The sequence below is a fragment of the Astyanax mexicanus genome, chromosome 22, assembly GCF_023375975.1.
Source record: "Astyanax mexicanus isolate ESR-SI-001 chromosome 22, AstMex3_surface, whole genome shotgun sequence".
In the NCBI taxonomy this organism is placed as follows: Eukaryota; Metazoa; Chordata; class Actinopteri; order Characiformes; family Acestrorhamphidae; genus Astyanax; species Astyanax mexicanus.
This window is the reverse complement of record NC_064429.1, coordinates 29,165,891-29,182,577: the sequence shown is the minus strand read 5'-3', so window position 1 is coordinate 29,182,577 and position 16,687 is coordinate 29,165,891. Positions and strand designations below refer to the sequence as shown.

Below are 16,687 nucleotides of genomic sequence, written 5' to 3'. Positions count from 1 at the left end.
AGCTATGGGATAAATCAGCGTTAGGTCAAAAGTTTGGACACCCCGGCCCCCCCCAGTACTGTGTGTAATGGAGCCACGGGTCAAAAGTTTGGACACCCCGGCCCCCCAGTACTGTGTGTAATGGAGCCACGGGTCAAAAGTTTGGACACCCCCGAACGGCCAGAGCAACCTAGCGTGCATAGCTGATTGATGTATTTGCACGTTGCGTAGCAACGTGCAAACACCATTTAATCTAATTTATGCATATAAATCACCTAGCAACCACCTAGAAACACCATAGCAACCACCACAGATACCATAGCAACACCTTAGCAACCGCCTAGCAACACCTTAGCAACCACCTAGCAACACCTTAGCAACCTCCCCGGATACCATAGCAACACCTTAGCAACCGCCTAGCAACACCTTAGCAACCGCATAGCAACCACTTAGCAACACCTTAGCAACCACCCCGGATACCATAGCAACACCTTAGCAACCGCCTAGCAACACCTAAGCAACCGCATAGCAACCACTTAGCAACACCTTAGCAACCACCCCGGATACCATAGCAACACCTTAGCAACCGCCTAGCAACACCTTAGCAACCACCTAGCAACACCTTAGCAACCACCCCGGATACCATAGCAACACCTTAGCAACCGCCTAGCAACACCCTAGCAACCACCTAGCAACCACCTAGCAACACCTTAGCAACCACCCCGGATACCATAGCAACACCTTAGCAACCGCCTAGCAACACCCTAGCAACAACCTAGCAACCACCTAGCAACACCTTAGCAACCACCCCGGATACCATAGCAACACCTTAGCAACCGCCTAGCAACACCTTAGCAACCACCTAGCAACCACCTAGCAACACCTTAGCAACCACCCTGGATACCATAGCAACACCTTAGCAACCGCCTAGCAACACCTTAGCCAATACCTAGCAACCACCTAGCAACACCTTAGCAACCACCCCGGATACCATAGCAACACCTTAGCAACCGCCTAGCAACACCTTAGCAACCACCTAGCAACCACCTAGCAACACCTTAGCAACCACCCTGGATACCATAGCAACACCTTAGCAACTGCCTAGCAACACCTTAGCCAATACCTAGCAACCACCTAGCAACACCTTAGCAACCACCCCGGATACCATAGCAACACCTTAGCAACCGCCTAGCAACACCCTAGCAACCACCTAGCAACACCTTAGCAACCACCCCGGATACCATAGCAACACCTTAGCAACCGCCTAGCAACACCTTAGCAACCACACCGGATACCATAGCAACACCTTAGCAACCGCCTAGCAACACCCTAGCAACCACCTAGCAACCACCTAGCAGCACCTTAGCAACCATCCCGGATACCATAGCAACACCTTAGCAACCACCTAGCAACACCTTAGCAACCACCCCAGATACCATAGCAACACCTTAGCAACCGCCTAGCAACACCTTAGCAACCACCTAGCAACCACCTAGCAACACCTTAGCAACCACCACGGATACCATAGCAACACCTTAGCAACCGCCTAGCAACACCCTAGCAACCACCTAGCAACCACCTAGCAACACCTTAGCAACCACCCCGGATACCATAGCAACACCTTAGCAACCGCCTAGCAACACCTTAGCAACCACCTAGCAACCACCTAGCAACACCTTAGCAACCACCCCAGATACCATAGCAACACCTTAGCAACCGGCTAGCAACACCTTAGCAACCACCTAGCAACCACCTAGCAACACCTTAGCAACCACCCCGGATACCATAGCAACACCTTAGCAACCGCCTAGCAACACCCTAGCAACCACCTAGCAACCACCTAGCAACACCTTAGCAACCACCCCGGATACCATAGCAACACCTTAGCAACCGCCTAGCAACACCCTAGCAACCACCTAGCAACCACCTAGCAACACCTTAGCAACCACCCCGGATACCATAGCAACACCTTAGCAACCGCCTAGCAACACCCTAGCAACCACCTAGCAACACCTTAGCAACCACCCCGGATACCATAGCAACACCTTAGCAACCGCCTAGCAACACCCTAGCAACCACCTAGCAACCACCTAGCAACACCTTAGCAACCACCCCGGATACCATAGCAACACCTTAGCAACCACCTAGCAACACCCTAGCAACCACCTAGCAACACCTTAGCAACCACCCCGGATACCATAGCAACACCTTAGCAACCGCCTAGCAACACCCTAGCAACCACCTAGCAACCACCTAGCAACACCTTAGCAACCACCCCGGATACCATAGCAACACCTTAGCAACCGCCTAGCAACACCCTAGCAACCACCTAGCAACACCTTAGCAACCACCCCGGATACCATAGCAACACCTTAGCAACCGCCTAGCAACACCCTAGCAACCACCTAGCAACCACCTAGCAACACCTTAGCAACCACCCCGGATACCATAGCAACACCTTAGCAACCGCCTAGCAACACCCTAGCAACCACCTAGCAACACCTTAGCAACCACCCCGGATACCATAGCAACACCTTAGCAACCACCTAGCAACACCTTAGCAACCACCCCGGATACCATAGCAACACCTTAGCAACACCATAGCAGATACCAGCCAGCGCTGCAATCACACTCGCAGTTTCTGTAGGAACTGCAATCTAGTTATTATTATTATTTAATTTCTATCTTCCATATGAATGGCACTACAGTATGACACTTCCTTTTAGGTGCAACTCCTTTTGATGCAATACAATTTTTAAGCATTTTAAGTATTTTAAAGCCATTTCTATTGGTTAATCTGTCATTAAATGCAAAAGTGAACAAACAAACTAAACTAAACTAAAGTATTTTTTGTGGCAGAGAGACAATAGAACAATATGGCTGCTGTGTATACAGTTCATTCGCTTCTGCTTCCTACAGCTCTACAGAGAAGACTAAGCCCATGCGTTTTTTTAAGCAAGCAGACATATCTCAGTGCAAAGCTGCTTTACACAAAAGCTAGTTCCTCGAGTTCCTTAAGAACCACAATGGGGACAGACAAAAACAAGCCAATGCATGGAAACACTAACCTTATCAGCATAAGCAGGCCCTGAATCCACAGTATGCTAATCAACTGCTTTCCCATGCCAGAGCAGGGTCAAAAGGTTGGCGTGAGATTGGGGAAATAAGCGAAATCCAACTCTCTGCCAATCAAAAACTAGAAAACTAACCATTAACGAAACAGCGTAAAGCTGCTTTACTGCCTGACATAATTATATTAGCTACAAAGGTCATAGAGGTGTATTAAATAATAAAGCACTTAGCTAAAAGTCTAAAGAGCTAATAAATAAAGGCTATTGGTTGTATGAGTAATTGGGTAAAGCAGTAATATGAGCTATGATGAGGTTCCACTGACCCGGCAGCTCCAGAGGGCGTGAGGAATTCAGTGTTTTAAAGGGAATTTAATGTGATCTGTTGCTGTTGTAGTAGTTGGGCCAGTTGGGGCCGACCATCTGATGGGTCTTTTGAGCAGATGCTCTTCCTCATTAAGTGTGTCTCAATATTAAATCCATTGAGTTTACTGGGTAACACTTTGAAATAAGACTACCTTTATAAAGGGTTTATGCATGGTTTATAAATAAGTGTATTAATGGTTATTAATTAGGCTGCAAATACTTTAAAACCCATTAATAAGCAGTTAAATAACACATAAATAGAAATGGCAACAGTGATCAATAATAATAAGTAATAATCTAATTTATGAACCACTTATAAATCCTTTATAAAGGTAGACGTATTTCAAAGTGGTGCCGTTTACTGGACTGTCATTTTTTTATTTTTTTGAAATCAGGTTTTTTCACAGTTTCGCTTTTTTTTTCAGGGTTTAAAATTACTTATACACTGAAAAAAAATATTTGATACACATATTTTTATTTTAAATATATTTTTTAAGCTTAATATTCAGACTTTCAGTTTCCACATTCTTTTTCAAATTAATAACATTTTTGCCCCTGATTTGGCTCCATACAAAGACACATTGATATGCCCTAAATCAAGCTACACGGTGCACGGTTGATGGCTCACCTAAAGATCACTAAAACAGGGCTGGAAGACTCTGACACTATGCCCAGAGGGTCGCAAGTTCTCCATCAGCAGCCGGAGTCTGAGAGAGAACAGTTGGTTTGCCATGCTCCTTCTGGGTGGGTAGATGGGTTTGTATGTAGTTACCAATTAGTTACCCATCCTTAGTGTGTAATACTCTCTCTTAAAAAAAAGTCACACACCACAGACTTTCACTGAAGCATCTGCCATCTGCCATGCATGCCCCAGTAATGAACCTTCATCCAAATCTTCCATCTTAATCTAAAATCTAGGTCAGCCGGGTCTGTTCAGCATATTCATACACACTACAGATCATAGTAGCATGTTAACAGCATGCATAACTACATCACACGGTGCACTACTTTTCTGAGAGCATCTTCACTGGTTATCTTGTCTTTCTTAGCTCAGGTTAAATAAGCGATTTGTATGGGTGAGATTATCTGTGCATTAATGAAGGAGACGGTAACATCAGCTTCACTCACTTATGGGCGTCACACTGAAACAGGTGTCGGGTGTAATAAACGGCTCTGGCTGCTCAGAAATGTTTACAGTAATTATGCTAATCACCTACCCAGGTAGCTGCCTTCTGTGGAGGCAGTGTGCCGTTAGTTTACTGCCATTCATCAAAATCTACACCACATCAGTATAATAAATAAATCAAACTACGGGGAGGTGTGCTGACATGCCAAATGTCACGGGACAGGAACTAGTATTGCATTGGGTGCCTAATTATATCTGTTCTAAGATAATCAAAAAATATTACATTTCGCACTTTAAAATTCAGAAATGGAATGTCCCATCCACCTACACCCACTATCAGTTCTCACTCCAACTCCCATAATTCACCTCACCTTGCTATGAGCACATGCTAGCCAGGGCTTAACCACACTCACAAGAAAACACCTCACAAAATATACAGGTGAGGGTATTCCTAATATGTCTCTCGAGGTAAAACTTCAGGATCAATTTACTTACTGCGGTCACATGACTTCTGGGATGTCAGTGTATAAAGGATTAGGGCTATGAATGCAAACAATTAATCTGTAAACTTTATTGCATCATTAATAAATGCAAATTAATCACGTTACCAAATTTACAGAGCCTGGTAATTTTTTATTTAGCAGTTTAACCACAGTGTCACTACTGTGGAGTTGCGGATAAAATCTCATAACTAACTCTTAGTGTCTGTCTCTTTCTCTCTCTCTCTCACACTCTCTTTCTTTCTCTCTCTTTCTTTCTTTCTCTCATTGTCTCTCTCTCATTGTCTCTTGCTCTCTCTTTCAAACTCTCTCTCATTGTCCCTCTCTCCCTCTCTCTCATCCTCACTCTCTTTCCCCTAACTTTCTTTTTCTTCCTCTGTCTCTCTCTCTCTCTCTCTCTCTCTCTGTCTCTCTCTCTGTTACACACAGCTGCTGCATGCTTCTTCTTCTAAAGCTCTCCATCAAACGTTTACTCAGCACATTAGGAGATATTAAAAAAAAAAACATTTAAAAGACTTTAAGAGAAAGTAACAAGGGTGGAGCAGCTAAAAACCATCAGGGTGGAGTAGGAAGCTAACGTAAAGTTTGTAATACAAAGACTAAAATACAATAATATGTATATATCTTTAATAACACAATCAGAAAAATGTATTAATTAATACACAAAAACCACTAGGTTTCATATTAATGGTTAATAAACCCACACCTCACCTGATTTTTACTGTTCATACTCTTTAAGTACACAGTACTTAATCAATAAGTACTCAGAAACTGTATTATGTAGTGTACAGTGTTTTGCCATTCTTAATCTGTAAGTACACAGTACTTATCCTCTTAAACGCCGGCTTTATTATAAAGCGTTACTTTTGTTTCTTAAGAAGAAGATAAAACGTGTGATTTATTGACAACACTGTATATAATACATTCGGTACCACTCTAAAATAAGACTACCTTTATAAAGGGTTTATAAATGGTTTACAATTAGTTTATTAACGGTTATTAAATAGGTTGTAAATGGCTTAACAATGATTAATAAACAGTTATAACACATACATAGAAAGGGCAACAATATAGATAGCTGTGGGCTCAGTATTTGGCAAACAACAGGTCATTGTTGCCCTTTTCACGTATGTGTTATAACTGATTATTAATGATTTTTAAGCCATTTACAACCTAATGAGTAACCATTAATAAACTAATTGTAAACCATTTATAAACCCTTTATAAAGGTAGTCTTATTTTAAAGTGGTGCCATACATTCTTTAAAACAGTGTTTTCGCTGGCAAGCAAGGAAGATACATTATTATGACATAAATAATCCTATGAAGAGACTTTATTACACCATAAAATGCTAAATTTACAAACACATGACACTCAGCATCACAGTTAATAGACCCTTTTTTTCAGGGGATCTGTTGCTATTGTATTTGCTGTGTATATACTGTATTGTTAATGATGCTCACCTGTATAGTGACGATGCGAGGCAGAGGCTGTCTCGTGTTCGCACCTCCCTCCACTGCTATGCCTAATGTATTGGCACTCTTGGACACTCGTACCAGAGTAGGCTCAGGTAGCCCTGTCTGTAGAACAGAGACAGAGAGAGAAAGAGAGAGAAAAGAAAGAAAAAAGACAGAGAGAATATCTGACATGAATCAGGAGGATTAAATACCCATCAAACCCTCGTCCTCCTCCCACCCTGCCTTTGATCATCAGTGTGATTCTGAGGCCTGAGATGATCCTGGTCAGACTGTGGTGTTACTGCACTGCAATGCTTTAATTAGAGCAGAATAGCATGAATGATGGGGGTTATAAGCGGGAGCGAGAGTCTGGGAGAGACCCCCCCCCCGCTGTCAGACTGTCTGAAACAGTCTTTATTATTAGAGAACAATTGCATAGATTGCTTGAGAAAAATAAGGTTTTATTGAAGGTTCTATACCAGGGGTATTTATTTAGAATTCAGTACGTTCCGGACCGTCGTTATTTTTAACTTGTGTTATGATTCAGTGCTTTATCCTATACTGAAGAAGCCTAATAGCTCTGTCAGTGGTTTATGTCATCAACAACTGAAAGAAAAACAAATTATACATATGTTTCAGTATATTTTAACAATATTTATTATTTTAAATAGGCCTGTCACAATAATTAGATTATTAACTTATCATAAAATAAATGGAAATACCCTGAATAATTTTGTCGCGTCTTAGCCCTGTCTCATGTCTCTGTGTGTTTTCCCCACGTGACCTGTGCTCCTCTGTGTCTCCTGTCTCAGTAGTTTTCCACCACTTGTCTCATTTATAGCTCCGCCCCTTCCCCAGGTGTTCTTGGTTAGTGATTGTTTCCTTTGTGTATAAATAGGTTCCCTTAGTTTATGTTTGCGGTCGGTCTTTGCACCTTCCTATTTTGTCCGTCCTGCCACGTTTGCCTTTGTTTATTTCACGTTTACCAGTTTATTCCTACGTTCCTTAGTTCTTTGTTTCTTTGTACTCCTTGTTTATTTCTTGTACATATTTACGTATTTTTCCCTTTGTATATATTCCTAGCTTTGTTTAGTTTGTTATCTGTTTAGCTTAGCTCTTCATTTGTTTCCCTGTTTGTTTATGTTTATTTATTCTCTCGTTGTTTCCTTATTTGTTTGTTTATTTATTTGTTACATATTAAAGTCTGTCTTACCCGCTTTTACGTCCGCCTCCCGTCTGCTCCCGTTTCTTACAAATTTAACTTATAGAGTCTATTAATGTGAGTCTGCATGTCAAATCTGTTTCAAAATGCTACATTTATTCTATTTGATTTTATTTATAATAGATTTAGGCATGCCTTTCATGATAATTATGAATGACAGATCGTACAATATAAGGAGAAATGTTTGCTGAACTTGGTCAGTACACCAGCTTTGTTTAAAAACAGCAGTTTTAATTTATTTAATATTATTACTGTTAGTATGTTTTATAAATGTAGCATTTTTTTTTTTCTGGTGCGCACCATCTGCGCACAATTAGCCTTTCTCGCTTTATTCTCTGACTGCTGCTTCTCACTGCCTGCTTCGCCTGTGTGGCTCCGCCCTCCCGCATCTGCACAGATCTGATTGGCTATTCAAATAATTCCATATGGTTATCTTCATAGTTTGGGTGACTTCTGTAGTAAGCTACAAGGTAGCACATTTAAAAATAATAATAAAAAAAATAAAGAATAAAGTTTAAGGTTTCCAAACTTTGGACTGATACTGTAAATATAATTATAATGTAATATTTCAGGTTCATTTTGATTGTACACCCAAGAACAAGCATTACACCAACAATAACCATGCAATATTATACCCAGCAGTGGAATCATTAATATTATATAATAGCTCGGGGTAAAATACTCTCAGTATGTCTTTGCCTGTCTGAAGTACTGTACCTCACCCTCACCTGCTGGAGGCTGGAGGCCTGTCCAGATCCGTCTGTTCCTCTCAGGTTTCCTGAAGCCTGCTGAGGTGAAGGTTGCCCAGGCCTGGGGCTGCTATCCTTACTCAACCCCCCCGCCTCCGCAATGTCCACCCCACTGTCCTCACTCAGAGTCTGTCCACTGTCCGACAGCTGCGAGAGAGTGGCACCTGTAAACACAAACACACACTTATGAACACATAAGGAATTATGTAGTAATTTAAAAGTGTTAAACAAACCAAAATACTCTGTGAAGAAGCATTTAGGAGCTCTTATCTGGGGAGCTGTTAACTTTTAGCAGTTTCTGAGGCTGGTCACTCTGATGAACTTATCACGTGCAACAGAGGAAACGCTTGGTCTTCCTTTTCTGGGCCAGTCCTAATGAGTGCCAGTTCCATCATTACATTTTTGATGGTCTTTTTGAGACTGCACTTGAAGATACTTTCAAAGTTCTTCATCTCTTAATCATCTAAAGTTTTTCAAAGCATTTTACAGACAAAAATACGTACATAATTTTCAGTCATGTTTCTCCACAACATATTTTAGTTATATACAATAAAAATGAAAGTGAAACGAACATATTACATTTACATAACCAGTTCATATACAAAATTCAAAGCATTTAAGATAAAACAGGTATATTACCTGTATCTTTACCTGTCTTTTCTTTTTTTATATCAGCAAGAGCTTTTTTAAAAACACAATGGCCTGAAATTATGCAATTGTCCATTGCAATTTTGCAACGTGTTTTCCATATTTTATTTTTAATAATAATAATAATAATAAGCTTTATTTATATAGCACCTTTCATACATTAAAATGCAGCTCAAAGTGCTGTACATAGAAAAAGGCAATCAAAAAACTGTAAAATTAAAGATAAAAAGTAACATTCAAATAAGATGTAGTAGAAAACAATATAATATAAAATAAAACTTATAAAACTGTAAAAGGACAATAATAATAATATAATAAAAATTACAAAAGATTGTGACTGTGAAATAACACAATTAAAAACATAAAACAAAATGAATTATTTATTAAAACAAAGTTTAAAGAAATATGTCTTAAGCTGCTTTTTGAAACTATTTACTGATGATGCTTGTCTAATCTCAAGTGGTAAATTGTTCCATTTATTTGGAGCATAAAAACAAAAAGCTGCTTCCCCACTCCTCTTCTTATTAACTTTTGGTAATTTAAGAAGATTGGAGGTGCTAGATCTTAAGGAACGACTGGGAACATAAAGAGACAGACAATCTGTAATATACGATGGTGCCAATCCATTTAAGGCTTTAAAAACTAATAACAGTACTTTAAAATCAATTCTAAAAGATACTGGAAGCCAATGTAATGATGCCAGAACTGGTGTAATGTGTTCTCTCTTCCGTGTTTTCGTTAAAATTCTGGCTGCCGCATTTTGGACAAGTTGCAACTTATCAATCTTCTTTTTTGGTAAACCGGTAAGTAGAGAATTGCAGTAATCGATTCGTGAAAACACAAAAGCGTGCGTGAGTTTCTGAGCATCAGAAAGGCTAATGAAAGGTCTAACACGAGAAATGTTGCGTAGGTGAAAAAAGGCAGATCTTGTAACATTGTCAATGTGTTCTTTAAAACCCAGGTCAGAATCTAAAATCACTCCCAGGTTCCTTACTACTGTATGCATATCCATAGCCACACAAAAACTGTTTGAGATTTCGATAGGTTCTCTTTAAAAATTCCAAATTTTATTATTTTTTGGATTGAAGGTTATTTTAAAATTAAAAATATTTTCAGATATATCCCAGATTTGTTTTGATCTACGGCACTACGACACACAAATTAAATGATCTATGGTTTCATCTTAATAACAGTCTGGTATTGGACGGGTCGGGCTATCAGCGTTATAATTCCACTTCAATAGTCTTTTAACAAGTAGTCGTTCATTTGCAATTAGCTAAGCAGCATCTCATATCTTTTCTGTTAAAGTTTTTTTTTTTTTTTTTACAGTTGAGTAGTCCTTGCCATAATTTTAGGATCAGAACATTAATCAAATAGAGCCATTCACTGTATACCTGTAACTCTACCTCTTCACAACTTTACAACTGATGCTCATCGACAAGAAATTTAAATAATCAACTCTTGAAAAGTTCAGCACAGCTGTTAACTGAAAGTCTGAATTCCAGGTGACTCTACCTCATAAAACTAACTGAGAAAATGCTGACAAGATGTGCAAAACTGTCTATATCTAAGCAACAGGTGATACTATGGGGCTACTTTTTTATTTACTAATAATTCTATATGTTTCTCTTCACAGATTGAATGACTTTAGTATTACTATCTACAAAGCAGAACATGATAAAATAACGAAAAACACTGAATATAAGGTGTGTCCAAACTATTGACTGGTACTGTATTCTAACATTAGCATTCACGGTGTTCAATACATGCTTTTCAAGTGCAGAGATCAAGGTGCTGAGATAATACGGGAGTTGTAGGTGTAGTGAAAGCTTATAAAATAGATTAAATCCCCTTCGGCTTCAAAGACACGAAAGAGCAATCCTACCGTATACTCCCACACACGTATGTGAATATAGCAACCAATCTATAAATGCACAAACATAAATAAATAAACCACACACACACACACACACAAACACACACACATGAAGGTACTTCACTTAAAGGATTGAAGTTGACCTGTTTTTTCTCAAAGTCTGAGACTCTTGCATTTTTATCTTGCCTCCAAATATCCTCCAAGTCTTAGTTGTTACACTCAGCTTGCCTAGAAATGCATGTGTAAAGCGTGTCCTTTAAGATAAATGCATTTACAGTGTATCACAAAAGTGAGTACACCCCTCACATTTCTGCATATATTTAAATATATATTTTAATAGGACAACAATGACAAAATGTCACTTTGACACAATGAAAAGTAGTCTGTGTGCAGCTTATATAACAGTGTAAATTTATTCTTCCCTCAAAATAACTCAATATACAGCCATTAATGACTAAACCACCGGCAACAAAAGTGAGTACAGAGTACACCCCTAAGAGACCACACCCCTAAATGTCCAAATTGAGCACTGCTTGTCATTTTCCCTCCAAAATGTCATGTGACTTGCTAGTGTTACTAGGTCTCAGGTGTGCATAGAGTGTAGAGCGGGTGTGTTCAATTTTGTAGTACAGCTCTCACACTCTCTTATACTGGTCACTGAAAGTTCCATCATGGCACCTCATGGCAAAGAACTCTGAGGACTGAGAATCTTAAAAGACGCACTGTTGCACTATATAAAGATGGCCAAGGCTATAAGAAGATTGCCGCCAACATGCTGAAACTGAGCTGCACACTACATTAAATTGGTCTGCATGGCTGTCACCCAAGAAGATAGCCTCTTCTGAAGTCTGTACACAAGAAAGCTTGCAAACAGTTTGCTGAAGACACTGAAACCCTGTCCTATGGTCTGATTAGACCAAGATCAATTTGTTTGATTCAGATGGCCTCAAGCTTGTTTGGAGGCAATCAGGTGAGAAGTACAAAAAGGGAGTACCCTTTAAAGTTTAGAGTCTAGAGTCTATCTGAGGCTAACCTCACCTCGAGGTTGTGTTTGTGGACAATCCTCCCCTCCCTCTGGCTCTGGGTTGAGTCTGTGGATCTGAGATGAACTGGGGCTTGGAGATGGAGCCATGCCGGAGGTCTCCATCTTCTCCGGGCTGCAGGGGGGCGGAGCTGGCATCAGCAGCGAGGGCGAGAGGGACGGAGACGAGCGAGGAGACAGGCTGGGGGTGGGGGTGCCTGTCCGAGACTGGCTGGGGGACTCCGGGTGCGGGGACAGCACAGCCGCCTGCCGGCTCATGAGAAACTGGACCAGGTCTTTGGCCGGGGGTCCGACTGGGGGGGCAATATTGCGGTGAACAGAGCAGGGGGAGGAGTGATGGAGGGAGCAGGGGGGCGGAGAGGCACGGATGGAGCAGGGTGAGGTGGTGTGGTGGATGGTGCATGGCGAGGTGTGGACTGAAGTGGGCGAGTGGGTGTGGGGGTGCACGTGGTTCTGGGGGTGGTTGGTGTCCTGGTGCATCCTGCAGGGGGTGGAGAAGAGCAGGTTGGTGTGGGAGAGTTTGGACGAGGGTCGTTTGATCTGGCCTTTGGGGCTGCCGTGTCTGACGGCTGCGGGACCGGGGGGAGGCGGCGGGGGTCTGAAATTAGGGGGCGACTCTGATGAAGACTGCACCTCGTCCTGAAAGAGAAGAAGAGCAGAGGGCAACCATACATTATCTCAGGCTAATTCTGGAACAAGCAATTACAGAGGCTTACAGCATCCCTTGATGATTTGCAGTGCATCAGTTTGCGAGTGTAGAGCCATTCTTTACTTTGGAAGCTTGTTATCCTTCTTTCTCTTGGTTCTTTAGTAATCAGGACCCCACAGGACCACCACAAGGCCGCAAAATTATACAACCCACTCATTAGGAATCCTCCTATCACAGGTAAAGTCATCCATTGGCTCTTTTTTAAAATTGCTGATAGTGTTGCATTACAGAGTATTATCACAGCACACTCAAAGTTCGTAAAGCACAGTGACTCGTTTCCTATACATCAGCTCACAGATGCCTTGTGCTGATCAACATCACCCTAGGAGTGATTAGGGGAATGAGCGCCATCTACTGTACCCACCCAGAGAAAAAGCAAGTCCAATTTTGCTCTCTTAGAGCTCCGGCAGCTGATGGCAAGCTACATGACCAGGATTCGAACCAATCATAGTAGCCACAATACACTTCTAATTCACCACCAGCATGCCAACATAGACGTAATTATGCTAGACCAGGGCTGATTGTGGACGATAACATCTGACCCCATACAGTATCAATAGTTCTCATTTTATTTTTGTATTAATTATTTGATATATACTGTATAGGTATGAAATACATCACCTACCTGAGACCATTACCTGAGGCCCCCCACAGTCCCTTAAGGCCTAATTGCACCACATGGACCCCACGGGATCCTACTATTCCGCATTTCATGCAAATGTGCTATTTTTCCTAGAAAGCATGAGTTTCCTAGAAAGCATGTTTCAGCGCTCCAGCCAGCCTGCCGGCTGCACAGACTCCTGACTGGGGCTTAAAAGGGACCGTATGATTGCAGAAGGCCACGATAGCCTAAAGGAAAAAGCATCCTGGCATTTCCCTGCTTTTAGAGGGTGACATTTCATTTCAAAATGTCATCACATTACGAAATTAAGTCATGTAATTGCAGCTCTACGGTCCTCATAATATCCATGTACATAACAGCTACGCTAACAGCAGGGGGCTAATATGGGAATTATCATCAGAAGTACATCATTACAACAGTACAATAATTAAGGTTTAATATTTAAAGCTTAGTTAAATGAGTGTGTTAAAGGCTTTGGATTTGTTTAGATACTAATGATACTATTAGTATGATTAGTATTATGAATAAATGTTAATACAGTACACATAATCAATGTCATTGCACATTGCACTTTGCTCTGTTAATTATTTAATTATTTAATGACCATTAGCAACATCTACTGCATTGCTCTGTTTACAGATATATCTTACCTTGTATGGTACGTTTTTTATAGCCTTATATTTTTTTTCTGTTCTTCTGTGTTTTCACTTATGTTTGAATATGTTTCTTATTGTATTGTGTTGTTGCTGCTGGATGCTGAAATTTCCTTCGGGATAAATGAAGTATCTATCTATCTATCTATCTATCTATCTATCTATCTATCTATCTATCTATCTATCTATCTATCTATCTATCTATCTATCTATCTATCTATCTATCTATCTATCTATCTATCTATCTATCTATCTATCTATCTATCATACAGTATTTGTAATGTTGTAGAAGGCGTATCATTTTCCAGTTTCAGTATTAATTATATTAGAATAATATACTTACTGACAAAAAAAAAAAAAAACACAACGCACCACAATTGTGTGTGTGTGTGTTTGGTATCGTGAGGGCGCAAAATATATGTCTTGCATGGCTTGAAAACACACAAAAAGCATGTACTAATTCTGTTAATTATTCATAAGTGTGTTTTTGGTGTAACCAATCAGTGTCACTTGCCTCACATTCCCTTTAAGAACCAGGTGAGCTCTGACTTTGGCACATTCGTATCTTAACAGTGCGACGCTTTTTGGCTTATTAAACTTTTTAAAACAGTATTAATTAAAGATTAATGAAAAAACACTCAATTTAAGGTGTGTCTAAACTTTTACTTCATCTTGTAGGAAAGCTAGAGTTGCCCAAAAGCTCTTTCAAATGTAGCATCATTACATTCCCACATTCCCCCAATGAACTTCATGCTTTGTTATTTTAAAACTGTGTTTTAAACTACTGACCAACACTTTCTCCCAGCTCCCTTATTTTCCTTGTCTGCATCAATGCTACATTTCTACTGTTTGAATCGGTTTAGACCAGCAGTTTATTACTGTTAATACAATAAAAACAATTATTGTGGTATACATTTATAAAAAAACACTCTGTGGCTTTCGTTTCCAGGAGAGGCAATTGATCATCTTGGCTGCAGATAATGAATCAGAGATCGTTATGTGCCAAGAAAAGTGAATACAGAATGAATCGGCTTGCTCTGTTACTCACCAAAGCTATATCCGGCAGGGCATTCAGAGCGCCGGCAGGTCCTGTTCCCATGCTTCCATCCATCCGGCACTCGTTCTACAATCAGCACAAACCATAAACTTCAGCTACAAATGTACTGGATGGAGCACCATTATTCCAGAGAAGACAGTTCTACAGAAAATCTGTGTCAATCTTTATTTATTAACAATTCTTAGGCAATTCTTACTTTCATTTATCCAAAATACCAAAAACTACAATATTGTACCAAATCAATTTATGACTTTCCTGTATCATTATAGCCTCGTCCATGTTAAAAATACCAAACACTGTTAAAACTACTAATTAATTCCCTGTAGAACAAAGAAAAAAAACAGGGGGGCTAAAAATAAGATTTTACAATGTCCAATAAAGACAATAAAAGCAACAATTTAGGCAGTTAAAATACCCACAATGCACCACACATGATACTACACATGGCACTACCAGGGAGCTCATCACCTGAATATTGGACACACTTGTTTCACTTCATATACAGTATGTACATCTGCATTTTAGTCACTCATTTTAGTGTTGTTGGTTTTCCGCTTTACAAAGTGTTAACTCTTTCATTCTGACCTTGTTTTTATACCTTTTGACCCTGCTTTTTGCCTGCCCTCTGATATCGCCTTGCCTGTGTATAACCCTTGCACTGTTTCTCGCATCTACTATGTTTACTCCCTCTTGCTGCTGTTGTTTACCGGTGTTGACCCTGCTCGTTTTTACTACTCTTTCGCCCACTACTTTATTTAATAAAGTACCATTATTCCAGAGAACACAGTTCCACTGCTTCACACCTCAATACTCAGGGCTTTATATCCCTTTAGCCCACAACTATCCTGAGATTTGTCCTGTTCTACTGGCAATACTTCTCTACAGGGAATAGACAAACTTTGTGTGTTAACTGTAAAGCACTGATTTAGTTTTCTAAATCATGCAATGGATGATATGGGCAAAATGTTTAACACACTATACTGTATTTCTTTATTTTGGTTGCCAATATAAGTCTGAATAAGAACAAGAATGGATGTCTGTACAAACACATTAAAAACCATATTGTACCAAATCAATTAATGACTTTCCTTAATTATTATATCCCTGTTCATGTTAAAAATACCAAACACTGTTAAAAGCTACTAATTAATTCCCTGTAGAACAAAGAAAAAACAGGGGAGCTAAAAATAAAGCCCAATTACTGCTTAATATGAGGTCAGATTTTACAACATCCAATAAAGGCAAGAATCAATTTAGGCAGTTAAACAGCTAGAACACCTAAAACAATCAGCATTACACAGTGGAGACACAATCATAAAATCAATGTCTGTAATGAATTAAAATGTTAAGAAAATGTTAAATGTTGCATTTTTAAATTTAATCCCAACTTTTTCTGATTTGGGGTTTTGGATACTTGGGTTTGATATGTTGCCCACATTCAGCTCTACCAGCGATTTCCAGCCTTCGGATTACAATATAGATAATGCACCACACACTGACATCACTCCCTCATGCAATCACATGACACTACACATGGCACTACCAGTAAGCTCATCACCTGAATATTGGACACACTTGTTTCACCTCATACTCGCTGAGTATTTTTCATTTTC

General features: G+C 40.0%; 2 protein-coding genes across 3 annotated transcripts in view; one reads left to right on the top strand and one right to left on the bottom strand.

Annotated features, from left to right (window-relative positions):
• whrnb (whirlin b) overlaps nucleotides 1-16,687 on the bottom strand; it is a 117,819-nt gene that overhangs the window by 11,938 nt on the left and 89,194 nt on the right. The window contains exons 9-12 of the mRNA XM_049470316.1: nucleotides 15,066-15,140; nucleotides 12,030-12,672; nucleotides 8,447-8,631; nucleotides 6,503-6,619 (exon numbers count right to left, since the gene is read on the bottom strand). Coding sequence (XP_049326273.1) covers nucleotides 6,503-6,619; nucleotides 8,447-8,631; nucleotides 12,030-12,672; nucleotides 15,066-15,140 — 1,020 coding nt within the window. The remainder of the gene's footprint in view (nucleotides 1-6,502; nucleotides 6,620-8,446; nucleotides 8,632-12,029; nucleotides 12,673-15,065; nucleotides 15,141-16,687) is intronic.
• Nucleotides 1-16,687, top strand: part of LOC111191728 (alpha-1-antitrypsin 1-2) — a 313,064-nt gene that overhangs the window by 226,257 nt on the left and 70,120 nt on the right. The window contains exon 6 of one of the 2 annotated variants that reach the window (XM_049470328.1): nucleotides 5,528-5,543. The exons of the other annotated variant lie outside the window; for it this stretch is intronic. The gene's annotated coding sequence lies outside the window, so the exon portion shown is untranslated. Of the gene's footprint in view, nucleotides 1-5,527; nucleotides 5,544-16,687 lie in introns of those variants that run through there. 2 annotated transcript variants of the gene reach the window in all.